Source organism: Scyliorhinus torazame, chromosome 21 (assembly GCF_047496885.1).
Source record: "Scyliorhinus torazame isolate Kashiwa2021f chromosome 21, sScyTor2.1, whole genome shotgun sequence".
NCBI classification, from domain to species: Eukaryota; Metazoa; Chordata; class Chondrichthyes; order Carcharhiniformes; family Scyliorhinidae; genus Scyliorhinus; species Scyliorhinus torazame.
The window spans coordinates 100,769,756-100,796,296 of NC_092727.1; the positions used below are offsets into that span (position 1 = coordinate 100,769,756).

The window sequence follows — 26,541 nt, forward strand, 5'->3', positions numbered from 1 at the left end:
GATATTTAATGAGCAACAATCTGACCTGGTTATACACATCAAGAGGAACATTTCACAGATTTGTCTGCCCATCACGATGAATGTTTAACTGAAGGGAGATCTTGAATGATCTCAATTAGGTACATTGATGGGTATTATGCAAACACATTTGAATCATTATTATCTCTACAGCGACAGACACACTCAAATATTCACCCTTTACAGACTATTGATCTTAAATTATATTTTCCCATCATCTTGACATAGACATACACATCACAACAGGATTGCAGTAATTACTTTCAAAATTGTTAAATACACAAATGCACCCAGAGAGCTGCTATCATAGCGAATGATTCATTACTTTCTCTTGGGTCCATTTTTATTTTAAAATATTCAAACATTTCTGTTTGAAGAAATGCTGCCAATACTGATCCACTCCAACAGACCCACTGCAAACACTGACCCATTTTCAGTGACTCCCTGCCATTATCAACAGCCAAAGAGACCGCATGCAAATATTGACCCGGTACAGGAGATCCTTACAAATATTGACCCACTCTGTGTGACCCCCTCCTAATATTGGCCCATTTTGCAAAACCTGCAAATATTCCTGGGGACTCTCTGTCCTTACTTCTGAAAGACAGTCTGAGATACCAAAGTAAATAACAACATTATCACTTGTATACAGCGAGAGAAATAAGCCACCACATTCTGCTGCCTTTGCGACATACACCATTTCACGTCAATTATTAATTTGCCGGATTTTCTTCACAGGTTGAGCTCCTAAATGTTCAGGTGAGTAGCTGGCTGCCAACAATGGGATCGCCGTTTTCACCACTGAACAAATCTTGACCCTCTCCACAGGAAACAACATCCTGAATAGGGGTGGTGCTTTGATTTTGTACTGTCTCAACACCCTGGCTGGTGCACAGTCAATTCCAGCCCCACTTGACACGGAGTCGCAACGCAGGTGAAATTGGATTTTACTTAAAATACCCGAGGTCCTTGGTTGGGCCCAATAAACTACAGTCACCAGGTTTGTAACTTTAAAACACACGTAACCTTTTATTATGTATAGTATTATAATTAAACAGATAGAAATATTAACTGACTATCTAATATCCCTTTCTTAACTCGCCCCACAATCTACACTTACACAGAGACAAGGAACACAGAGGAGCAAGGGTGTTTGAACAGGAAAGAAAATATTAATAAAGATGAAAGGATAAGGACCTTTGATGCACTGTGATGACTTCTAGTCAATGTCTTTCTGAAGTTCAGGCTTTCGGTTTGGTACTTCTTCCTTCCAGGCTTAAGATGGTTTTCTCTGGCAAGGTTGTCTACTTTCTCTGTAGACTCAGCATCATTTCAGGTCCACAGCAAAGTGTGTGTCAGGCACTCACTGCTTTCAGAATAATAGAGTAAGCAGGAGAGAGAGCGTTGTTTTTACTTCCAAGATCTAAACACTTCTGCTATGTTCTCTCAGAAAGCAGCACACAGACTGTTGTCAAACAGAACACGGTCCCTGGCCACCCACCAGTTGGCAGCTAACCAATCAAACTAAGTCCCTCCAAAGCTAGTTCCTAAGATCCACCAGGTGACGAGGATTCTGGGGCGGGAGTCTCCCGTACCCGGCGGGGCGGGGGGTCCCGGCGGGACGGAGTGGCATGAACCACTCCGGCATCGGGCCGCAGCAAAGGTGCGGAATCCTCCACACCTTCAGGGGCTAGGGCGGCGCCAGAGTGGTTTGCGCCCCGCCGGCCGGCGTGGAAGGCCTTTGGCGCCGTGCCAGCCGGGGCCGAAGGGACTCCGCCGGACGGCGCGGGTCCGCGCATGCGCGGGAGCATCAGCGGCTGCTGACGTCATCCCCACGCATGAGCAGGGGGGTTTCACCTTTGCGCCGGCCATCGCGTAGGCTTACACGGCCGGTGCGCAGGAAAAGAGGGCCAGGCCACCGGGGCCAGATCACCCCCCCCAGGACCCCGGAGCCCGCCCGCGCCGCCAGGTCCCGCCGGTAAGGGACCAACTCTCATTTACGCCGGCGGGACCTGCATAGAACGAGCGGGACTTCGGCACATGGCGGGTTGGAGAATCACCGGGAGTGTCGCTATGAGCGGCCGCCAACCGGCACGGCGCTATTCCCGCCCCTGCCAATTCTCCGGCGGCCGGAGGGGGCAGGATTCACGCCACCCCCAGACAATTCTCCGACCCGGCAGGGGGTCGAGAATCCCGCCCAGGGTCTCTTCGCTCCAAAATACGAAACCTGGGAACTCAGTGTCCTAGAAAGTAAGCTGTTTTAACTTCGTCTTCTGCTTAAAGGCACATCCCGAAGATGGGTTGACAGACCAGAAAAAAAATAAGATAAATGAAAACAAAGGAAATAACTGGAAGAACTCTTGCAATATGTTGATACACTTTCTGAGCAATACCTATTGGAGGGACCGCGTATGGGATTGTACCAATTGTAAATCAACCATCTTGATGTTTCATAGCAATAACAGAAGATGGAATTCATCTGCCTCTTGAGCGTCATCAATTTTAATTACACTACCTTGTTGTCCATATCTTCAGCTGTCTGGGACTTATGTCCCAGAAACCCCTCCCTAAACTTCTTTGAGGCACTCCTTAAAACATAATTCTTTGTCCAAGATTTTGGCCATCTGTCCCAATGTTGTCTTCTGTGGTTCAGTGTCAATTTTTATTTGCTCACATGGCTGTGAAGTGCCTTGGGATGTTTCTCCACACTAAAGGAGCTCTATAAATAAAAGTTGTTAGAAATTCAGTGTGTATGGAATGCAATACCTTCCGCTGGACATCATCAATAAAGTTTGAAATAAAACTTTGATTCCTGTGTGGTTTGTACCAGTTTTATCTCTTTCCATTGTCCTTCCCTTCCTTGGCTCATCCTAGTGTTTTGATTGGGCTTGGAAAATCTGTACTTCTCCTGTATTTGTAACCCACAGCATGAAGGTGATAAATGTAATACTCCAGAATGTGCATCTGCTCAGGGGTTACGTAGTGGAAGGAAATTGCCAAGTCGGAGCAGCACTCAGGACCCTGGAAAAAGATGGACTGGGTTAGCACCAAAACATAGAGCAGCTATTTCTCAAAGCTTCGAAACCAAGCACATCACTTCTATTATGTTACCACAGATGCAGACTTTTTGATGTTCGAACTAGAATTTCAGAAATTTGTTGGGCTATGAAATATTATTCTGAACTCTAATTAAAAAGCCACCTTTTTTGAAGGTGGGCGTTAACAGTGAGAGGAGAATGAAACAATGTACAGGTGGGATGGCCACCTTGCCATTTATCGGTCATAATGTGCCTCATTTGCGCTTGTTGAAGCGATGTAGATTCATTCAAAGGGACCCATTCTCTGCAAACAAAAGAAATATGTTCAAGCCTTGTGGCTTTTCTTGAATTACCCAGGAGCTTGGGGAGTGCCTAGCTCCCATTGCTCTCTCCATGGCAACACCTCAGCCAGAGTCGACTTGCCAACCAATCAACACCTATTTCTCCTGTAATATAAATTGTTGGGTTTGTTTGAAATTTGGCATTCTTGAATTTGTCCTGATGAATGCAAGATAGAAAATAGAACAGTACAGCACAGAACAGGCCCTTCGGCCCTCGATGTTGTGCCGAGCATTGTCCGAAACCAAGATCAAGCTATCCCACTCCCTGTCATTCTCGTGTGCTCCGTGTGCCTATCCAATAACTGTTTGAAAGTTCCGAAAGTGTCCGACTCCACTATCACAGCAGGCTGTCCATTCCACGCCCTAACCACTCTCTGAGTAAAGAACCTACCTCGGACATCCCTCCTATATCTCCCACCCTGAATCTTATAGTTATGCCCCCTTGTAACAGCTACATCCACCCGAGGAAATAGTCTCTGAACGTCCACTCTATCTATCCCCCTCATTATCTTATAAACCTCTATTAAGTCGCCTCTCATCCTCCTCCGCTCCAAAGAGAACAGCCCTAGCTCCCTCAACCTTTCCTCATAAGACCTATCCTGAAAACCAGGCAGCATCCTGGTAAATCTCCTTTGCAACCTTTCCAATGTTTCCACATCCTTCCTATAATGAGGTGATCAGAACTGCACACAATACTCCAAATGTGGTCTCACCAGGTCATGTATAGTTGCAGCATAACCCCGCGGCTCTTAAACTCAAGCCCCCTGTTAATAAACGCTAACACACTATAAGCCTTCTTCATGGCTCTATCCACTTGAGTGGCAACCTTCAGAGATCTGTGGACATGAACACAAGATCTCTCTGTTCTTCCACGTTCCTCAGAACCCTGCCGTTGACCCTGTAATTCGCATTCAAATGTTTTCTACCAAAATGAATCACCTCGCACTTATCAGGGTTAAACTCCATCTGCCATTTTTCGGCCCAGCTCTGCATCCTATCAATGTCTCTTTGCGGCCTACAACAGCCCTCCACCTCATCCACTACTCCACCAATCTTGGTGTCATCAGCAAATTTACTGACCCACCCTTCAGCCCCCTCCTCCAACTCATTGATAAAAATCACAAATAGCAGAGGACCCAGCACTGATCCCTGTGGTACACCGCTGGTAACTGGTCTCCAGTCTGAAAATTTTCCATCCACCACCATCCTCTGTCTTCTATGTGATAGCCAGTTACTTATTCAATTGGCCAAATTTCCCTCTATCCCACACCTCCTTACTTTCTTCATGAGCCGACCATGGGGAGCCTTATCAAACGCCTTACTAAAATCCATGTGTACGACATCAACTGCTCTACCTGCATCTACACACTTAGTTACCTCCTCAAAGAATTCAATCAAATTTGTGAGGCAAGACCTACCCTTCACGAATCCATGTTGACTATCCCGGATTAAGCTGCATCTTTCCAAATGGTCATAAACCCTATCCTTCAGGACCTTTTCCATTATCTTCCCGACCACCGAAGTAAGACTAACTGGCTTATAATTACCAGGGTCATTCCTATTCCCTTTCTTGAACAGAGGGAAAGCTTTGGCAACATGTCTCTCTTTTCATCAATATGGAATTATTTTGAATAACTTAATGGTACATTGTGTTCTTCACAGTTATTGACCATTAAAAAGATGATAGTGAGTAATGGAAATCATGAGACCTCTAAGCCTAGTTTATCAGTTTGTGTAGTGATATGATCTTGGTGGAGACCGATATCTTGTCAAATTAAATTCATACTGCCAATAATCAATTGAAAGAATTGCACCATAATATTTTAAGTTTTTAACAAAAACCTTCACTGCACAAGAGTTGAATAAAGCAATTTTAACACGATGGGCGGGATTTAATTAAACGGGTACAATGTCCCATAGTGAGTACGTTTAGCCACGTGTTTCCCGGTGCTCACAATGCCAAGAAACACAATGCTATAAAACGGCACCACATTAGCTGGGAACGCGCAGCCGAGGCTACAAGTAGACCCATTTGTGCACTAAGGGGCTCCGCTCACCAGAACTCCTCACTCTAGCAAGAAATCGGGACGCTATTATCACTGGAGCCCCCAAAGCGACCCTAACGCACTATGGGAGGGGAACCCCCAACACACCATGGGAGGGGGCCCCCCCCAGCCCCTCCTCACAACACCCCGCACAGGGCACACCCAGCCGGATCACCACTGCACATAAAATGACACATTGGCAGTGCCAACCTAGCACCCTGACAGCTGGCAGTGCCACCAGGACAACTTCTCTGTGCCAGACTGGCACCGAGGTGGCACTGCCAGGGTGCCAGGCTGGCAGTGCTAGAGTGCCCGACTGGCATCAGTAGTGCCAGGGTACCACCCTGCCCAAAGGTCATGAACCTGGGTACTCCGATGCCCTGGGAGACGCCCATGAGTGCTGTTCAGTCTGGTTCCCGTTTGTGGAGACCAGTACTGAATGGTTCTCACCCGAAGTCTGTGAGGTGAAGGAGATAGACCCCACACCTCGTGTATCTGCACATTAAAGTGAGACTACCTGTCTCGCTCTAATATACAGATTTGCTAAAAAGTGTTCCTGCCCACAGCAGTGCACAAGTGCATAAGGAAGGACACAGATGCGCTATTTGCAAGGGCACACCTGTGCATCAACTTTGACCGGGACCAGATGAGCCAGGACTCCAGGTTTCGCCTGCACAGCTGGCCAGCCCCAGGTGCACAGTGTCATCGACTGCACCTATGTGGCTCTGCATTCCCCATGGGGTGCCTTTCGTGAACCACAAGGGTTTCCACTCCCTCAATGTTGAGAATGTTTGTGACTATGCCATATGCTTTATGCAGATGTGTGCCTGTTCCCCGAGGAGCGCTATGGCAGTTACACCCTGGGACGCTCAAAAGATCCCAGCCATATTCGAGTGAGAGCAACGGCTGGAGGGATGGCTCCTCTGGGACAGGTGTTACCCACTCAGTAGGGTTTTTAAATTATTCATTTATGGGATGTGGCCGTCGCTGGTTAGGCCAGCATTTATTGCCTATCCTTAGTTGCCCTTCAGAAGGTGGTGGGGAGTTGCCTTTTTGAACCACTGCCGTCCCTTTGGTGTAGGTACACCCACAGCGCTGTAAGGGAGAGAGTTTCAGGATGTTTCCCCGGCGACAGTGAAGGAACGGCGATATATTTCCAAGTCAAGGTGCTGAGTGACTTGGAGGGGAACCTCCAGGCGGTGGAGTTCCCAGATACCTGCTGCTCATGTCCTCCTAGATTGTAGTGGTTGTGGGTTTGGAAGGTGCTGTCTAAGGAATCTTGGTGAGTTACTGCAGTGCATCTTGTAGATGATCAGTGCATCTTGAGATGGTACACATGGTTGCCACTGTTCATCGTATGAATGTTTGTGGGTGGGAGAGCAATCAAACGGGCTGCTTTATCCTGGATGGTGTTGAGCTTCTTGAGTGTTGTTGGAGCTGCACTCATCTAGGCAAGTGGAGAGTATTCCATTACACTCCTGACTTGTGCCTTGTAGATGGTGGACAGGCTTGGGGTGGCGGGGGGCGGGGGGAGTGTCAGGAGATGAGTTACTCGCCATTACATTCCTAGCCTTTGACCTGCCCTGGTAGCCACAGTATTAATATGGTTCATCTAGTTCAGTTTCTGATCAATGGTAATCCCAGGCTGTTGATTGCGGCTGATGACACCAGCGTGGAGGGCCCAAACACCCGCTGCGGCTCGGTACAGCAAGGCTCATGTGTCTAAGTGTGCGCTGGTCAGCAGAGATAGACCTGCTCGATATAGGGTTCCAGTGACGGCACCTGATTGGGTGGGACACCCTCCAATATACGCCACAGAGGGTGTCCCACATCATTGCCTTTCGGTTTGGGGATGACCAGGACTAGGGGGTCAGGGCCTTTCCATCCATGGGGTCTTTTCACTACTGGGGTACCTGTGTAGGGGGGGGGGGTTCATCATAATGGTGGCTACATTCATGGGCAGGGTACGAAAGCAATTGACCAGACACTGCAGTGCGGATGGTTGACGCCGTCCAGCGTGGAGGTAGGTCACGGCCTGGGGGTGGCCGCAGGAGAGGTGATGGCGTGGCCGCAGTCTGTGTGTGCGGGGGAGAGGTGTGTGTGGGTGAGTGTGCGGCGGGGGGGGGGGGGTGGGCTTTGGGGGAGTGCCGGGGAAGGGGGGGGTGAGTGCCGGCGAGAGGGACGGGGGGGATGAGTGCCGGGGACGGCGGGGTGAGTGCCGGGGACGGGGGGGGGTGAGTGCCGGGGACGGGGGGGGGTGAGTGCCGGGGACGGGGGGGGGTGAGTGCCGGGGACGGGGGGGGGTGAGTGCCGGGGACGGGGGGGGGGTGAGTGCCGGGGACGGGGGGGGGTGAGTGCTGGGGACGGGGACGGGGGGGGTGAGTGCCGGGGACGGGGGGGTATTGAGTGCCGGGGACGGGGGGGTGAGTGCCGGGGACGGGGGGGTGAGTGGCGGGGACGGGGGGGTGAGTGCCGGGGACGGGGGGGTAAGTGCCGGGGACGGGGGGGTAAGTGCCAGGGACGGGGGGGTAAGTGCCGGGGACGGGGAGGGGGGAGGATGAGTGCCGGGGACGGTGGGGGGGGTGAGTGCCGGGGGGGGGGGGTGAGTGCCAGGTATGGGGGCGTGAGTGCCGGGAACGGGGGGGGGGGGTTGAGTGCCGGGGACGGGGGGGGGTGAGTGCCGGGAATGGGGGGGGTGGGTGAGTGCCGGCGAGGGGGACGGGTGGATGAGTGCCGGGTACGGGGGGGATGAGTGCCGGGTACGGGGGGGATGAGTGCCGGGTACGGGGGGGATGAGTGCCGGGTACGGGGGGGGATGAGTGCCGGGTACGGGGGGGATGAGTGCCGGGTACGGGGGGGATGAGTGCCGGGTACGGGGGGGATGAGTGCCGGGTACGGGGGGGATGAGTGCCGGGTACGGGGGGGATGAGTGCCGGGTACGGGGGGGATGAGTGCCGGGTACGGGGGGGATGAGTGCCGGGTACGGGGGGGATGAGTGCCGGGTACGGGGGGGATGAGTGCCGGGTACGGGGGGGATGAGTGCCGGGTACGGGGGGGATGAGTGCCGGGTACGGCGGGGATGAGTGCCGGGTACGGGGGGGATGAGTGCCGGGTACGGGGGGATAAACCAGGGGCTGGTTTAGCACACTGGGCTAAATCGCTGGCTTTTAAAGCAGACCAAGGCAGTCCAGCAGCACGGTTCAATTCCCTTACCAGCCTCCCCGAACAGGCGCCGGAATGTGGCGACTAGGGGCTTTTCACAGTAACTTCATTGAGGCCTACTCGTGACAATAAGCGATTTTCATTTCATTTCATTTCATTCATGAGTGCCGGGTACGGGGGGGGGATGAGTGCCGTGTACGGGGGGGGGGGGGGGGGGTGAGTGCCGGGGATGGGGGGGGGGGTGAGTGCCGGGGATGGGGAGGGGGGGTGAGTGCCGTGTACGGGGGGGGGGGGGGGGTGAGTGCCGGGGATGGGGGGGGGGGGGTGAGTGCCGGGGATGGGGGGGGGGGGGTGAGTGCCGGGGATGGGGAGGGGGGGTGAGTGCCGGGGATGGGGGGGGGGGTGAGTGCCGGGGATGGGGAGGGGGGGTGAGTGCCGGGGATGGGGAGGGGGGGTGAGTGCCGGGGATGGGGAGGGGGGGTGAGTGCCGGGGATGGGGAGGGGGGGTGAGTGCCGGGGATGGGGGGGGGATGTGAGTGCCGGGGATGGGGGGGGGATGTGAGTGCCGGGGATGAGGGGGGTGAGTGCCGGGGATGGGGGGGGTGGGGTGAGTGCCGGGGATGGGGGGGGTGGGGTGAGTGCCGGGGATGGGGGGGGTGGGGTGAGTGCCGGGGATGGGGGGGGTGGGGTGAGTGCCGGGGATGGGGTGGGTGGGGTGAGTGCCGGGGATGGGGGGGGTGGGGTGAGTGCCGGGGATGGGGGGGGTGGGGTGAGTGCCGGGGATGGGGGGGGTGGGGTGAGTGCCGGGGATGGGGGGGGGTGAGTGCCGGGGATGGGGGGGGTGAGTGCCGGGGATGGGGGGGGTGGGGTGAGTGCCGGGGATGGGGGGGGTGGGGTGAGTGCCGGAGATGGGGGGGGGGGGGTGAGTGCCGGGGATGGGGGGGGGGGTGAGTGCTGGGGATGGGGCGGGGGGATGTGAGTGCCGGGGATGAGGGGGGGTGAGTGCCGGGGATGAGGGGGGTGAGTGCCGGGGATGGGGGGGGGGTGAGTGCCGGGGATGGGGGGGGGTGAGTGCCGGGGATGGGGGGGGTGAGTGCCGGGGATGGGGGGGGGTGAGTGCCGGGGATGGGGGGGGGTGAGTGCCGGGGAAGGGGGTGGGGGGGGTGAGTGCCGGGGATGAGGGGGGTAAGTGCCGGGGATGAGGGGGGTGAGTGCCGGGATGAGGGGGGTGAGTGCCGGGATGAGGGGGGTGAGTGCCGGGGAAGGGGGTGGGGGGGGTGAGTGCCGGGGATGGGGGGGGTGGATGTGAGTGCCGGGGATGAGGGGGGTGAGTGCCGGGGATGGGGGGGGTGAGTGCCGGGGATGAGGGGGGGTGGGGTGAGTGCCGGGGAAGGGGGTGGGGGGGGGTGAGTGCCGGGGAAGGGGGTGGGGGGGTGAGTGCCGGGGATGGGGGGGGGGGGGGATGTGAGTGCCGGGGATGAGGGGGGTGAGTGCCGGGATGAGGGGGGTGAGTGCCGGGGAAGGGGGAGGGGGGGTGAGTGCCGGGGATGGGGGGGGTGGATGTGAGTGCCGGGGATGAGGGGGGTGAGTGCCGGGATGAGGGGGGGTGAGTGCCGGGGATGGGGGGGGTGAGTGCCGGGGATGAGGGGGGGGTGAGTGCCGGGGATGAGGGGGGGGTGAGTGCCGGGGATGAGGGGGGGGGGGTGAGTGTCGGGGATGAGGGGGGGGTGAGTGTCGGGGATGAGGGGGGGGGTGAGTGTCGGGGATGAGGGGGGGGGGTGAGTGTCGGGGATGAGGGGGGGGGGTGAGTGCGGGGATGGGGGGGGGGGTGAGTGCGGGGATGGGGGGGGGGGGTGAGTGCGGGGATGGGGGGGGGTGAGTGCGGGGATGGGGGGGGGGGGTGAGTGCCGGGGATGGGGGGGGGGGGGTGAGTGCCGGGGATGGGGGGGGGGTGAGTGCCGGGGATGGGGGGGGGGGGGTGAGTGCCGGGGATGGGGGGGGTGGTGAGTGCCGCGGATGGGGGGGGGGTGAGTGCCGGGGATGGGGGGGGGGTGAGTGCCGGGGATGGGGGGGGGGTGAGTGCCGGGAATGGGGGGGGGGGTGAGTGCCGGGGATGGGGGGGGGTGAGTGCCGGGGATGGGGGGGGGGGGTGAGTGCCGGGGATGGTGGGGGGGGGGGGGAGTGCGCAGGGGATGGGGGGGGGGGAGTGCTCAGGGGATGGGGGGGGTGAGTGCCGGGGACGAGGGGGGTGAGTGCCGGGGTTGGGGGGGGGGTGAGTGCCGGGGATGGGGGGGGTGAGTGCCGGGGATGGGGGGGGGGGGGTGAGTGCCGGGGATGGGGGGGGGGGGGGGGTGAGTGCCGGGGAAGGGGGTGGGGGGGTGTGAGTGCCGGGGATGGGGGGGGGGGGATGTGAGTGCCGGGGATGAGGGGGGTGAGTGCCGGGATGAGGGGGGTGAGTGCCGGGGAAGGGGGTGGGGGCGGTGAGTGCCGGGGATGGGGGGGGGGGGATGTGAGTGCCGGGGATGGGGGGGTGAGTGCCGGGGATGAGGGGGGGGGGTGAGTGCCGGGGATGAGGGGGGGGGGTGAGTGCCGGGGATGAGAGGGGGGGTGAGTGCCGGGGATGAGGGGGGGGGGGTGAGTGCCGGGGACGAGGGGGGGGGGGTGAGTGCCGGGGATGAGGGAGGGGGGGTGAGTGCGGGGATGGGGGGGGGTGAGTGCGGGGATGGGGGGGGGTGAGTGCGGGGATGGGGGGGGGGGGTGAGTGCGGGGATGGGGGGGGGGTGAGTGCCGGGGTTGGGGGGTGGGTGAGTGCCGGGGTTGGGGGGGGGGGGTGAGTGCCATGGATGGGGGGGGGGGGTGAGTGCCGGGGATGAGGGGGGGGGGTGAGTGCCGGGGATGAGGGAGGGGGGGTGAGTGCGGGGATGGGGGGGGGGTGAGTGCGGGGATGGGGGGGGGTGAGTGCGGGGATGGGGGGGGGTGAGTGCCGGGGAGGGGGGGGGGTGAGTGCCGGGGATGGGGGGGGGGGTGAGTGCCGGGGATGGGGGGGGGGGTGAGTGCCGGGGATTGGGGGGGGGGGGGAGTGCGCTGGGGATGGGGGGGGGGGGGGAGTGCGCAGGGGATGGGGGGGGTGAGTGCCGGGTACGAGGGGGGTGAGTGCCGGGGATGGGGGGGGGGGGGGGGAGTGCCGGGGATGGGGGTGGGGTGAGTGGCGGGGAATGGGGGGGGGGGGTGAGTGCCGGGGATGGGGGGGGGGGTGAGTGCCGGGGATGGGGGGGGGTGAGTGCCGGGGATGGGGGGGGTGTGAGTGCCGGGGATGGGGGGGGGGGATGTGAGTGCCGGGGATGGGGGGGGGGATGTGAGTGCCGGGGATGGGGGGGGTGAGTGCCGGGGATGGGGGGGGGGGGTGAGTGCCGGGGATGGGGGGGGTGGGGGGTGAGTGCCGGGGATGGGGGTGGTGAGTGCCGGGGATGGGGGTGAGTGCCGGGGATGGGGGGGGGTGAGTGCCGGGGATGGGGGGGGGGTGAGTATGTGAGTGCCGGGGATGGGGGGGGGGGGAATGTGAGTGCCGGGGATGAGGGGGGTGAGTGCCGGGGATGGGGGGGGGGGGTGAGTGCCGGGGATGGGGGGGGGTGAGTGCCGGGAATGGGGGGGGGGGATGTGAGTGCCGGGGATGGGGGGGGTGTATGTGAGTGCCAGGGATGGGGGGGGTGAGTGGCGGGGAATGGGGGGGGGGGGTGAGTGCCGGGGATGGGGGGGGGTGAGTGCCGGGGATGGGGGGGGGTGAGTGCCGGGGATGGGGGGGGGTGAGTGCCGGGGATGGGGGGGGTGTGAGTGCCGGGGATGGGGGGGGGGGATGTGAGTGCCGGGGATGGGGGGGGGGGATGTGAGTGCCGGGGATGGGGGGGGTGAGTGCCGGGGATGGGGGGGGGGGGGGGTGAGTGCCGGGGATGGGGGGGGGGGGGTGAGTGCCGGGGATGGGGGTGGTGAGTGCCGGGGATGGGGGTGAGTGCCGGGGATGGGGGGGGGGTGAGTGCCGGGGATGGGGGGGGGGTGAGTATGTGAGTGCCGGGGATGGGGGGGGGTGAATGTGAGTGCCGGGGATGAGGGGGGTGAGTGCCGGGGATGGGGGGGGGGGTGAGTGCCGGGGATGGGGGGGGGGTGAGTGCCGGGAATGGGGGGGGGGGGGATGTGAGTGCCGGGGATGGGGGGGGTGTATGTGAGTGCCAGGGATGGGGGGGTGAGTGCCGGGGATGGGGGGGGGTGAGTGCCGGGGATGGGGGGGGTGAGTTCCGGGGATGGGGGGGGTGAGTGCCGGGGATGGGGGGGGGGGTAAGTGCCGGGGATGGGGGGGGGTGAGTGCCGGGGATGGGGGGGGGTGAGTGCCGGGGATGGGGGGGGGTGCGAGTGCCGGGGATGGGGGGGGGGTGAGTGCCGGGGATGGGTGGGGGGGGTGAGTGCCGGCGATGGGGGGGGGGTGAGTGCCGGCGATGGGGGGGGGGGGGGTGAGTGCCGGGGATGGGTGGGGGGGGTGAGTGCCGGCGATGGGGGGGGGGTGAGTGCCGGCGATGGGGGGGGGGGGGGTGAGTGCCGGCGATGGGGGGGGGGGGTGAGTGCCGGGGATGGGGGGAGGGGGGTGAGTGCCGGGGATGGGGGGAGGGGTGAGTGCCGGGGATGGGGGGGGGTGAGTGCCGGGGATGGGGGGGGGGGGTGAGTGCCGGGGATGGGGGGGGGGTGGGTGAGTGCCGGGGATGGGGGGGGTGAGTGCCGGGGATGGGGGGGGTGAGTGCCGGGGATGGGGGGGGTGAGTGCGCAGGGGATGGGGGGGGGTGAGTGCCGGGGATGAGGGGGGTGAGTGCCGGGGATGAGGGGGGGGGGGTGAGTGCCGGGGATGGGGGGGGGGGGGTGAGTGCCGGGGATGGGGGGGGGGGTGAGTGGCGGGGAATGGGGGGGGGGGTGAGTGCCGGGGATGGGGGGGGGTGAGTGCCGGTGATGGGGGGGGGGGGTGAGTGCCGGGGATGGGGGGGGGGGTGAGTGCCGGGGATGGGGGGGGGGGGGGTGAGTGCCGGGGATGGGGGGGGGGGGGGGGACAGGGCCCTGCTGAGACAGGGCCATGGCCTGCTGAGACTGGGCCATGGCCTGCTGAGACTGGGCCATGGCCTGCTGAGACTGGGCCATGGCCTGCTGAGACTGGGCCACGGTGTTGAGCGCCTCTGCCATATGCCGCTGGCTCATGGCCTCCTGTGAGAGGGCAGCCATGTCCTGGGCCACAGACGCCGCCTGCTCGGAAAGCCGTAGGCCTCGCATACTGCTCCCCATGTCTGACACCGTCGCACCCATTGCCTCCACCGCGGAAGCCACCCGTGCGGTGTCGGCCTGGGTGGCACGCATGACCGGCACCACTCCCAGCTCCTGGACGCGGGTGCACTCCTCCACCTGCGACTGCAGCCGCTGCAAGCCACCCGTCACCCTCTTCGCTCGTCCCAGGTTCGGTGGTTGCATCGGGGCTATGTGTGGGTGTGGTAACTCCAGGAACCCGGGATCCATCTGGGCGGCAGATGTTCGCTTGCGCCAGGATGCCCTCTGACCTCCCGGCCCCTCTGCTGCTCCTACCTCCACCTGCTGTACCAGGACGGCTGTGTTGTGCGCACCAGTGAGTCTACCAGACGCCTCATCACTAAAGTGCCCAACCGAGGTGAGCGTCTCTGCGATGGTGGAGGGTGTTGGAGACAGCAGTGGCGTTGTGTCGTGCGCATCGTCCGACTCTGAGTCCATGGTACTTTGGGGTGGCGGTTCGTCTCCACCCAACCACTCTGTGTGACTGCATTTTGGTTTCCTGGGTAGGGGTCTCCTGGGTAGGGGTCTCCTGGGTAAGGGTCTCCTGGGTAAGGGTCTCCTGGGTAAGGGTCTCCTGGGTAGGGGTGGCCTGGGTAGGGCTGGCCTGGGTACTGGTTTCGTGCCTCGGCTGCGACGGGGGCCTGTGGCTGCCCCCCTCGTGGCTGGGTGGCACACGCCTGCGTCGCCCCACCCGCACGAGACGGGGGCGTCGTCTCCCTATTGCTCCAGGTCTCTCCGTCTCCCGTGGTCACCATGGGGCATCCTGCGGGCGTCGTGTGCCAGAGGGTCCGGGTATCTCCATATCCCGTGGTCGCCCTGGGGCATCCTGCGGGCGTCACGTGCCAGAGAGTCCGGATCTCTCCGTATCCAGTGGTCGCCCTGGGGCATCTTGCGGGCGGTCGGCATCTGCGGGGATGGGTGCCTCGACGTTTGCTCCTTCGATACACAATGAAACATGCAGTGTTAGACACGCAGTCGGTGATCAGGTGATATGGGGGAGGGGGGTTATGGGGATGTGGGGGAGGGGGGATATGGGGACGGGCTGTCGGTGGTTCACTTGCTGGTGGGCCCCCGACCTCTGCATCGGCAACCTCCCGGTCCTCAGGTCCGCCAGCCAGTTCCAGAGCCCTTTTCTCATGTATGGTGAGTGGCCTCTCATCAGCTGGGCCCCATCCAGTCCTCTCATGCTCCCTACTGTTGTGTGCGCGCTTCTCCTGTGGGGGGCGAGTGGGTGGCAGGGGTAAAGGGCAACAGTGTTAGACAGGTATATGAATGCATGCCATCGGTTGAGCGTATAGAGCAGAGGTTAGGGTTAGGGTTGGTTTCACCTGGGGGTGTGCCGCACATCGGGCAGGGGTGGGGGGGGGGGGGGGGACACTCACCCTGGCTGCCCTGACGATGTCATTCACCTTCTTGTGGCACTGGGTGCCTGTCCGTGGTGTCAGCGCCACAGTGCTGACGGCCTCTGCCACCTCCCTCCACAGACACCGGCTGAGGCGTGGGGCGAGCCTGCAGCAGTGTCCGGGGTACAGGGACTCCCTCCTCTTCTCCACTGCGTCCAGGAGCACCTCGCTGTCGCGGTCCAGGAACCTCGGGGTTGCGTGGCAGGCGGCCATCCTGTCAGGTCTTTCGGGGTGGGGGGGGCGCATCTTTTGAGCTGTCACGCCGTGCGGCGTCAATTACGCCGCACAGCGTCACCGTCCACGTCGGGTGACGCCATCGCGAATGGTGTCACGCCGCTGCTAGCCCATTCGGGGCCGGAGAATTTGCGTCGTTTGGGGAGGCCTGACGCCAGAGTGATCAATGCCGTTTTTGGCGCTGGGTCCCGGACATCGCGCCAGTTTTCGGAGAATCCCGCCCCTGATTCCTAAGATCCACTCAGTGCCAAGGAGTCTGTTTTCTCCTTTCCAAATACAAAATCTGGGAACAGTGTGTCCTGTCAAGCAAGTTGTTTCAACTGAGAGTCTTATGCCTGAAGGCATATCCCAATTATGGGCTCACAGACCAAAACAATAAAACAAAATAAATGAGAACAAAGCTACCGTGGGCAGCACGGTAGCATAGTGGTTAGCACAGTTGCTTCCCAGCTCCAGGGTCCCAGGTTCGATTCCCAGCTGGGTCACTGTCTGTGCGGAGTCTGCACGTTCTCCCCGTGTCTGCGTGGGTTTCCTCCGGGTGCTCCGGTTTCCTCCCACAGTCCAAAGATGTGCGGGTTAGCTGGATTGGCCATGCTAAATTGCCCTTAGTGTCCGAAAAATGTTAAGTGGGGGTTACTGGGTTATGGGGATAGGGTAGATACATGGGCTTCAGTAGGGTGCTCTTCGGAAGGGCCGGTACAGACCCGATGGGCCGAATGGCCTCCTTCTGCACTGTAAATTCTATGATAAAGGAAGTAAACAGTAATATGATAAAGGAAGTAAACAGTAAGGACTCTTACTCCAGGAATCATGAAATATGGTGAGCAGACAGGAAAGTGAAGTCTGAGATTGTATTGAATGGCAGAGTAGACTTGATGGGCTGATTGGTCTTCTCTGGATCCTGCACTAATCTCAGTAGCCACTAGACCATCAGGCAAAGAAAATGCGGTCCACCAATCAACATGTAATCAATGGAAAACTTTTGATCCTGATGCCAACTGCCTCATCATGGCTGAGAGAAGTTAATTCAGCACAACCCAGCAATCAAACCTTGGACCTTTTGGCCTGGATGGGTCAGTTACGTCCTTCAACACCTGTCCTGTGTGTTCATGTTTTTTATTAGGGATGAACGATTGGGCCTGGAAATCTCTCTATTTTGCAATAGGGGTTAAAGTGTAAAATAATAAGCAGATAAGAATTACCCATGCCTCTCAGTACATCTGCTCAAGGGTCATATGATGTTCTCATTTCAGGGTCATAAAAATATCTCACAACCAGCCCAAAGCATTTCTCGCCAATCCATGTGTTTGGCACAATATGTAACATCTGTTGCTGACAAAACCCACGTCTGCCATCTGCCATTAATTGAGTCCAGGAGGCAAGAGATATAAAAGCCCATGAGATTAAAAGACACACAACAAACACCTACTAAACAAGGGTGATAGTCATAAGCTGCAAATGTTTTACCGGTTGCTACAGGTGAACTTGCACTGGGTAAGACATTATTCTGATAAAAAGTGCACTGTTAGGCTTGCCTCAAATTAAATATATTCATTGGCCCTACAATAGAATGGGCAAATTGTAGGCATCCTGCCTTTTGGCAGTCCTTCAGGAAGGAATTTGTTATAATTTTAAAAATTAAACACAACACTCCCCTATTGGATTTTATGTTAATTTAGTTTTATTACAGGATAAATGAACTTGATTTCTTTTGGGAAGTAATTTGATATTTTTAAAATTAATTTGTTTCCTTTGTTCAATAACTTCTCTCCTCTCTCCTTCCCCTCTCCACTGCCCTCTTATTCTCTCCTGCTGGGATCCAGTTTCACCAGTGCCCCAACCCTCCAGCATTGCAGTAAGTTACCATTATGTGAGAGATTTCACAGTGAGTGTCTACAGTTTATTCAATTATGAGTGCATTACAGCTAAGCCCATCCAGAGGTCACTGGGTAGTGATCCGGAGACCGCCTATCTCAGGAGAGAGAACCTTCAGATAATTTCCCTTCCCTAATCCAGAGGTACTGAGGCCAACGATAACACCCTGACCACCAACTCGGCTAAGAATAGGTGATTGAAAGAAGCTGAACCTGGAATTTCCTAATTCGGACGTCTCAGTTAGTGACTGGCAAAATGGGTTGAGCTGTAAGGAGATATTTTCATCCTTTATTTAAATTACTTTATCAGAGTTACAGAGCCAGAGCTCAGAGTGTGGAGAAGGGCAAACCCTAATCCAGCTCCTTGACTGCTCCAAAAACCAATTCAAATTGAATTCAATTCATGGTCCCCACAAGAGAGACATACCAGATCCAGGCATTACACCCGACCTCACGCTCATCTTAGCCAAAAGGCCGAGAAGCGATTCTCAGGACAAACCAAAAACACACGACGGAGCCATGCAACCAGCAAACAAGATCGACGCTGGTATCAATGGAAAGCATGGGCTAGATTCTCCGCAGCAGAAATCGCGTTTGGCGCAGGGGCGGAGAATCCCCGTTTACACTGGAATCGTGGCTGGCGCTGCTAGGGGGCCATTGACAGAGGCCCCCCCCACCTGCGATTCTCCAGGTAAAACTGGCCGGGTTGCCAACGGCGTGGTTCTAACCAGGGATTGGCCGTGGGGAACCTCGGGTCCGCAGCCGCCCTGGAGGGGGCGGGGGGATTGAGCACCAGGGGGCCCCTCATGGCTGGCCAAGGTAGCGATCGTGCGGCTCGGATCCGCGGGCGTGCGCCATCTCGGGGGGCCTACATTCTCGATGTTGGTCCGCAGTCCGAGTCCGCCATCGCGCACGGCGCGGCCGCTGCAGGCCGCCTCAGTGCGCATGCGCGGACTCCCAACCGGAGGTGCGGGGGCCCATATCCGCAGCCAGAGCTGTGAGAAGCACTCCAAGGTCCTGTCAGCCCCATGCAGGTAAGAGAATCGCTCTTGACATTTTTAAGGAAAGTCAAGAGTGAAACGCCAGCATTTCTACGCCGGTGTGGGGATAAAGCCCCATTTTTGGAGAATCCAGCCCCATAACTCTCCAACTGACCCAAAATATCACTTCACTTTCAGTGTGGCACAGAGTTTCATCTTCAATTCATCAGACAGTGTGCAATTGAACTGGATGTTCAAATACCAACTATCCAATCAAACATGCAGAATAAAAGTTCTAACCATTTGATTTGATGGGTCATATCTGAAAGGGTGACTTCACTCTGGGCTTCAGTTATTGCAGTGGTCGATGTTGTTACTAATTGGTAATTACTTTGAGGCTGATTAAATCATTGAATCTGATGTTTCACGGTCTGTAATGTTTTTCAATTTTTCTGCAACGTGTTTTATTGGATTCATTTGTTCTGTTGTTGTACCATTCAACTGCAATGGACCCTCCATTGTCCTTTAAAAAATTTACAGAAGGTGGGTGTTGCTGGCTAGCCCAGCATTTATTGCCCATTACTAATTGACCTTGAGAAGGTGGCGGCGAGCCATTGCTTGATCCGCTGCAGTCCATGTGGGGGTAAGTACACTGACAGTGGCGTCAGGGAGGGAATTCCAGGATTGTAACCCAGCAATAGTGAAGGAACGGCGATAGATTTCTAAGTCAGGATGGTGGGAGTGACTTGGATGTGAATTTCCAGGTGGTGGTGTGCCCGTGTGCTTACTGACCTTATCCTTCTAGTGGTAGCGATCGTGGGTTTGGAAAGCACTGCCTAAAGAGGCTTAGTGAGTTCCCGCAGTACATCTTGTAGGTTGCACTGAAGGGAGTGAACGTTTGTGGAAGGGGTGCCAATCAAGCGGGGCTGCTTTGAAATGGATGGTGTTGAGCTTCTTGAGTGTCGGTGGAGCTGCACTCATCCAGTTAAGTGGAGAGTATTCCATCACACTCCTGACTTGTGCCTAGTAGATGGTGGACAGGCTTTGGGAAGGTGAGTTAGTCACCACAAGATTCCTAGCTGTTGACCTGCTCTTGTACCCACAGTATTTATATGGCTAGTTGAGTTCAATTTCTGATCAGTGGTAACTCCCCGGATGTTGATATGATGGTAATGCCATTGTATGTCAATGGATCCCCCATTATAATGGAGGGATTCTCCTGCTTCCAGGGAAGATAACCAAAACTGTGCACAAGCGATTACGCCACGTCAGAGGGGGCGGAGCATGGCTGACCGTATCAAACCGGCGCCGGCTCCGATTTGGTCGTCGGAGCTGATTCTGTGCCTGATCGACGATTACAATATTGGCGTCGGGCAACGTGGAATCCTGCCCGCCATCTTTGAGATGCGACATTAAACAGAGGTCCTGATTGTCTCAGGTGGACATAATCAACTGGCACTGTTGGAAGCAGCAGATTTCTCCTTGATGTCCTGGCCCATATTTATCCTTCAACCAACGTCACCAAAATTAATTCTCTGGTCATTAATTTATTGCTATTTGTGGGGCGCTACCTGCTGCATTTCGTAGATGAGAACAGTGACTAGATTTCAAAAGTACTTCATTGGTTGTAAAGTGCTTTGGGTTATCATGGGATCAATGGAGCTGTTGAATCAATACAAGTTTTTTGTTTTGCTTCAACACTTGGGGTGTTTTCATCAGTTAGAGTGTCTGCGGTTTATTCAATTGTGAGTGCATTACAGCCAAGTCAGTGCTCTCCCTACCAAGCGTCCACACTCTCACATGCTCTGGCAGAAGTCACTGAGTGATGAGGAGACCGCCTATCTCAGGAAAGAGAAGATTTACTAAATTTCCCTTGTCTAATTTTCTCTTCCCTAACCCAGAGGTACTGAGGCCAATAGTAACATCCTGACCACCATCCTGGCTAAGATCTGGGGACTCAAAAGGAGCTGCTGTGTTACTTTAAGGTGTGGTTTAACTCATTTATTTTGGCCAGGGATTGGATGGTCACCCATCAGAAAAAGTCCCCAGTCGAAGTTTAAAGCTCCTGATTGATTGATTGAAATGATGTAATGAAGTCACCAGCACATCCAAGTAAACCTCAGATTTTTCCTTTTCAGTAATGAGTACATTCTTCAAAGAAAAACAGTGCAGCATTGTCCGAAGTGCCCTGTTACAGTACCAAGCCCCAAATGTCCCAGATCCGAATAAATATTCACCCTAAATTGCCCCCTTAGTGTCCAAAAGGTTAGGTGGGGTTACTGGGTTATGGGGATAGGGTGCAGGCATGGGCTTCGGTACTGTGCTCTTTCCAAGGGCCAGTGCAGACTCGATGGGTAGAATAGCCTCCTTTCGCACTGTAGGGATTTTATTATCATGTACAGAAAGGTAGATTTTCTCCACTCACCAAAAACATCCAGACACATTAGCAACATTTAAGGTGCACCTGGATGGGTACATGAATAGGGGCAGCACGGTAGCACAGTGGTTCAGCGCCAGGGTCCCAGGTTTGATTCCCGGCTTGGGTCATTGTCTGTATGGCATCTGCACGTTCTCCCTGTGTCTGCAGGGGTTTCCTCCGGGTGTTCTGGTTTCCCCCCACAAGTCCAGAAAGGTAACTTGAACATTCTCTGAATTGTCCCTCTGTGTTCCCGAACAGGCACTGGAATGTGGCGACTAGGGGCTTTTCACAGTAACTTTATTGTAGTGTTAATGTAAGCCTACTTGTGACAATAAAGATTATTTTTTTAAAAGTTAAAACATTAGGGAGGTAATAGAGGGATCCAGGCAGAGTAAGGGCAGAAGTTTTTTTTTTAGTTAGGGTATCACAATCAGCACAAGCTTGGTGGGCCTGTTGCTGTGCTGTACTTGTCTTTGTCCTTTTTCTGACAGGTACAGCAGATAAACCCTCAGGTCTCTATTTACAACCATACTTTCTGTTGCGGCCCGGAAAACATTTTATAAGCAGAATCATGTGTTTGTGCACAATCACAGTGCCTGTTAGTTTTGAGACTTCTATCCACGAGTAATTCAAAAGCGTGTAAATCAAAAGCGCAACAATAACGGTAAATCAGTTGGAAATTATCCTTTACTCTCTTTTTGGAATCTGCAGCAAGGTCGGGCTCTCAATATCGCACCAATCTCAAAGCTAGCTGCTTCCCACAGGGTCAAACAAGGTCAAACCAACAACCTTGGACGGCTCAGAGGATAAACAGGCCATAAATTCCTGGGGAGTGATAGAAACCTGGGGTGTGGTGGATTTTCCCCCGCCTGCCCACGGTCCTCATCCCTGACCCAGTTCCAAACCATAGGGTAGGACGATTGAAATATTTTGGGCAAGCACCCAACCTGGTCTGGTATAAATGGGTTGCCAACAAGAGGGAGATTGTCACTGCTGGACCCTGCCAAGCCAGCCGGGCAAAGTAAAAATGACAGCCGGAGAACCCACGATCCAAATTTAGCACAAGCCATGCTAAAAATTGTCCAGGATCCATTTTCGCCAGGGAATGGTTGGTATCGGCCTTCCCTGTCACGTCAGGACAGTCGGGGGTGTCCAGAAGTGTCCATTTTCAGGAAAACGTTTGCGGAAGGCTCTGCAAAACTGGATTCCAAACCAAGTTCTGCTGGATGCATCCTTCCTTTTACCAATGTATTTCCCATCCCTAAACCAGGATACTCATCTCTGAAAGGAGAATGGTCTCAAATTCAATCTCTCAAGTTTGTACTCAGTCCAGTGATCTCACCCCAGGCAGTAGCATGGGTTTTATAAATGATTGTAGGGTCTCTGGGTTAGGGAGAGGAAATTTATTCAGTGCCAATTGTTGATTGGTGCATAGTGACTCCTACTGGATACTGGGTGAGTACAAGGCTACAGTGCCCTCTATATTCATCTGGCCTGATGCGTTGCTATAGTATGTGCGGGTTGCTGTTGGTTATAAACAGCATATAATTAGTAACAGACTTACATTTGTAGCTTTGTAGTAGGTGAATTTCCAGTACCAGAAGCTGCTGTCTGGACGACGCTTTATCAAATGACTCAGCAGTGTAAGAGGTAAAAATGTCTCCCGTAAGTGATCATCCCTGGAGTCTCCAGGTGTAATCCCAAGTATTTCCATGCATTTGCCCAGTGCTCGATCCTCAACGTGGGAAGTATGATTGCAGGCCTTATCGCTGAAGGCTGCCACGTACCTTTTCAGCGATTCTCTGCTCAAAACATAGCCAGCTCCTCCGCTCATGTAACCCTGTTTGAGGAACATTTTAAAGCGTCTGCCCATATACAAAGGCTCATCGGGGTTATACTTCGAAAGCAGCAATCGGAGATTGTCAACGACGACATAGGTGTCATCATCGGCCTTCAGAAACCAGTCGGCCTCGTCAATGTGGTGTCTGTGCACGTAATGGAAAGCTTTAATGGTTTTCCAGTATAGCTGCTTTCTGCCCTCTTTCGTTTCCAGGCCAATGGTGGGGAAATCCGGATTGCTTTCTGAGCTCATGAACAGCAAGATGCTACACCGCTTGCCCCAGGTGGCTTTGACATGCTTGGCTTTCGTGTCCAGGTTTTTGGGCGCAGTCATCACCCAGCAAAGGATGCGCACCTTCTTGTACAACTCATCCGCCACAGACTGATCCCTTCCTGTCAATGATAAAAAGCAGAATGCGACACCATCACCCCAATCCAAACAGAACAAAACTTTTGTGTTATGGTGAGAGTCCACCTTACCATAAAAATGATCAGTAATTTATATCACATACACATCAAATATCAACAGCGAATAGCATTTCTCACTAAGGGTTCTGGTGTTTGTAATAATTACATATGTATATTGAGTTCACAATATCAACAGCCCTTTAATTCCCATTTTACACATCTTCCTTGAACCATTTTTTTCCCTTGCAGTCCTGAAAAAGTAGACTTTTTGTTGGACATGTTATGGATTATAGGAACAGGAGTACGCCATTCAGCCCCTCGAGCCTGCTCTACTATTCAATGAGATCATGGCTGATCTGTGGCCTAATTCCATATACCTGCCTTTGGCTCATTTCACTTAATATCTTTGCTTAACAAACATATATCTATCTCAGATTTTAAATTAACAACTAATGTAGCATCAATTGCCATTTGTGGAAGAGAGTTCCAAATTTCTACAGTCTTTTGTGTGTAGAAACGCTTCCAACATCTCCCCTGAATGGTCTGGTCCTAATTTTTAGACTATGCCTCCTAGTTCTAGAATCTCCAACCAGTGGAAATTGCTTATCTGGCTTTTCTTGATAATGTCTTGAAGACTTCGATCAGATTACCCCTTAACTTTCCAAATTCTAGAGAAATCAGACCTAATTTGTATAATCTCTCCTCATAACTAAACCCCTGCAGTACAATGGCCGAAATGGCTACTCGTCATTTGGAAGCCGGACAACGAATGTCAGCAAGCTATTCAATAATTGATACAGCACATCCAGGTCCAATGCTGGTTCTCATTGAACCTGAGCACTCCACAGTCGCTGTCCCCCACTAGCCATCAGGAGCAGGGACTCTGGCAATCATTCCTCTTTTTGGACTGGACTTGAAAACAAGTAACTGCAGCACCTTTCTACTCCCTTGACTGTGAATAGACAACTTTGGAGAGGTCAGGAACTAAACCTTCACGCTTCCTGGTCTATACATCACACTGCCATACCAAATGGTCCAATTATAGATCCAAACGTCCAGAAAGGTCTTTATTTTAAACTTCAATGACGCACTTTTGTCAGAACATTGGAATTGTGAATTAAAGCTCTAGTTAATTCTCGGATTCTGATAGATCTTTACCGTTGAATTGCGTTATCCTGTGTTTCTGATGGAAATTGAGTGAAGCAGTCTGGTGCCCAAGAGTGACTTGGGCTTGTCCAAATATGAAATACTTTGCATTTCATTGCTGGGTTAGTGCAGTATTTAGTGATTCATCAACTGGAACCACGACAGAAAGCAACACAGATTGTTCTTGTATTGAGTTGGTGCTCTTAGCTGAGTCATCAAGTGCTGGCCAAGGGAGGCAGTGAAGGTACCCAACTGAATAACCAGCTTCCGATGGATTTAACCAGAAAAGGCACCTGCGAATCCCACGGTGCAAAGGTAGTGTGCCACACTATCCCCGTTGAGGAGAAGCATGTCAATGTGAGAAGGGAAGCACAGGCTATGGAAGAATGAATAAATCCTCAAAACATTAAAAAAGATTAAATGAAATTATAACTGTAGAAGCTTTGTGTGCTAGAGAAGCTAAAATGAATCGCGAAAACCGTGCCACTTATCAATTTCAGGCAGAAGTAAAGGATTAGTTACTTACTTGAACTACAATTTGTTATTCCTTTCAGAAGGGAATTGTAATGATTGAAGTTGTGACGGTTTTGATTAGTCTGCATGTTACGCTGGATGTGTAATGTGGCCTTGCTAACAAAATAGGAGCAGATGAAAACCCCTATCGCAATCCCAACGATAAAGTTGATAAAGGAGCCCACAGACCTTGGAACTGCCATCGTGTTCTGAGAGAGGCAAAAAAAAATCACCACACAAGTTGAGAAATACGATGAATTATGCCACCATAATCCTGACTGAGATATTTACTTCGCCTACTCATATTTGAAATGACCTGATCGATGACACAATTGCAAACCTGAGTGTTTGCTTTCTGAATGCGGTAATTCAATTCAAAAGTGAAAGGGCAGTGGCACATAATTGTGGGGGCAGGCAAGGGAGATATAAAAAATGACATCCTGCACTTTCAACCAGATTACATCTAATTTCCCTTGATTATAAATTCTTGTGCTATTTACCCATGTCAAACTGGTACCCGTACCATGCAGTGCAAAGTAAGAAGACCAATTAAGCCGACGGTTCCACACTGGAGTCTGGCCAGTAACAAAAGAGTTCCGCACATGGTTATTTGCACAACTCCAATTTCCTTTCAATGTTGCAACAGAGTCAATGACAACACTAGGTCACTGCCAACATTAGAAACATTCACATTTAAGTGTAATGGACCAGCAGGGACTTGACCTCACACTGGGATGAGGCTGTATTGCAACCAATGCTGCAGTGTTTTTAGTCTCGATAGTCTTGAACTTCAAAAGGACAAACCTTTGTTGGTGGATTGGCAGATGAGTGGCAGATGAAGTTCAGTGCAGAGAACTGCGAGGTGATTTATTTTGGCAGGAGGTTTATACACAGACAGTATAAAACGAAAGCTGAAACTCTGAAGGAGGTGCAGGGACAGAGAGATCTCAGTGTACATGTACATTAATTCATTGAAGATGGCCGGGTATGTTGAGAGAGCAGTTAATAAAGCATATAGTATCTGAGGCTTTATTAATAGGGGCATTAAGTAGAAGAGTAAGGAAGTCACAATCAACTTGTATAAGACACTAGTTAGGCTTCAGCTAAACTATTGAAATGAAATGAAATGAAAATCGCTTATTGTCACAAGTAGGCTTCAAATGAAGTTACTGTGAAAAGCCCATAGTCGCCACATTCCGGCGCCTGTTCGGGGAGGTTGGTACGGCCCAGTTCTGGCCGCCATAATTGAGGAAGGATGTGAAGATATTGAAGAGAGTACAGAGGAAATTTACAATGATTCCACAGATAAAGAACTGTAGCTATGAGAATAGATTGGAGAGGTTGGGACTATTTTCCTTGGAGAAAAGAAGGCTGAGAGGAGACTTGATAAAGATATTCAAGTTCCTGAGGTGTATGGGCATGGCAAATAGTGAAAACCTGTTTCCACTCAAGAGAGCATCAAGAACTAGAGGGCACAAATTCAAAATCATTGAAAAAAGGAGTAAAAGCATTGTGAGGAACGTATTTTTCACCCAGAAGGTGTTTGGAGTCAGGAACGGACCTGAGAGGGTGTTGGAGGCAGGTTCTATCAAGGTATTCAAAAGGGACAAGGACAGAGGATGCTGGGAAAACCCAACAGGTCTGCTAACATCTATCAGGAGAGAAAAAGAGCTTGGGCTGGATTCTTCCACCCCGCCTGCCACAAGATCGCCAAGGGCAAGACGTGGACAATGGGAAAGTCCATTGACCTCAGGCGCCAGGCGGGTGTAGCTGGAGAATCCCGGCCT

General features: G+C 54.6%; 1 protein-coding gene across 1 annotated transcript; it reads right to left on the reverse strand.

Annotated features, from left to right (window-relative positions):
* Positions 1 to 24,957, reverse strand: LOC140398443 (glycoprotein-N-acetylgalactosamine 3-beta-galactosyltransferase 1-like). Its single transcript, XM_072487131.1, has 3 exons — positions 24,768 to 24,957; positions 22,413 to 23,080; positions 1 to 3,039 (listed from the first exon to the last, which is right to left on the reverse strand). The coding sequence occupies exons 1-3, from the start codon at positions 24,955 to 24,957 to the stop codon at positions 2,884 to 2,886; spliced, it is 1,014 nt and encodes a 337-aa protein (XP_072343232.1). The 3' UTR covers positions 1 to 2,883.
* Between the last annotated feature and the right edge of the window lie 1,584 nt (positions 24,958 to 26,541).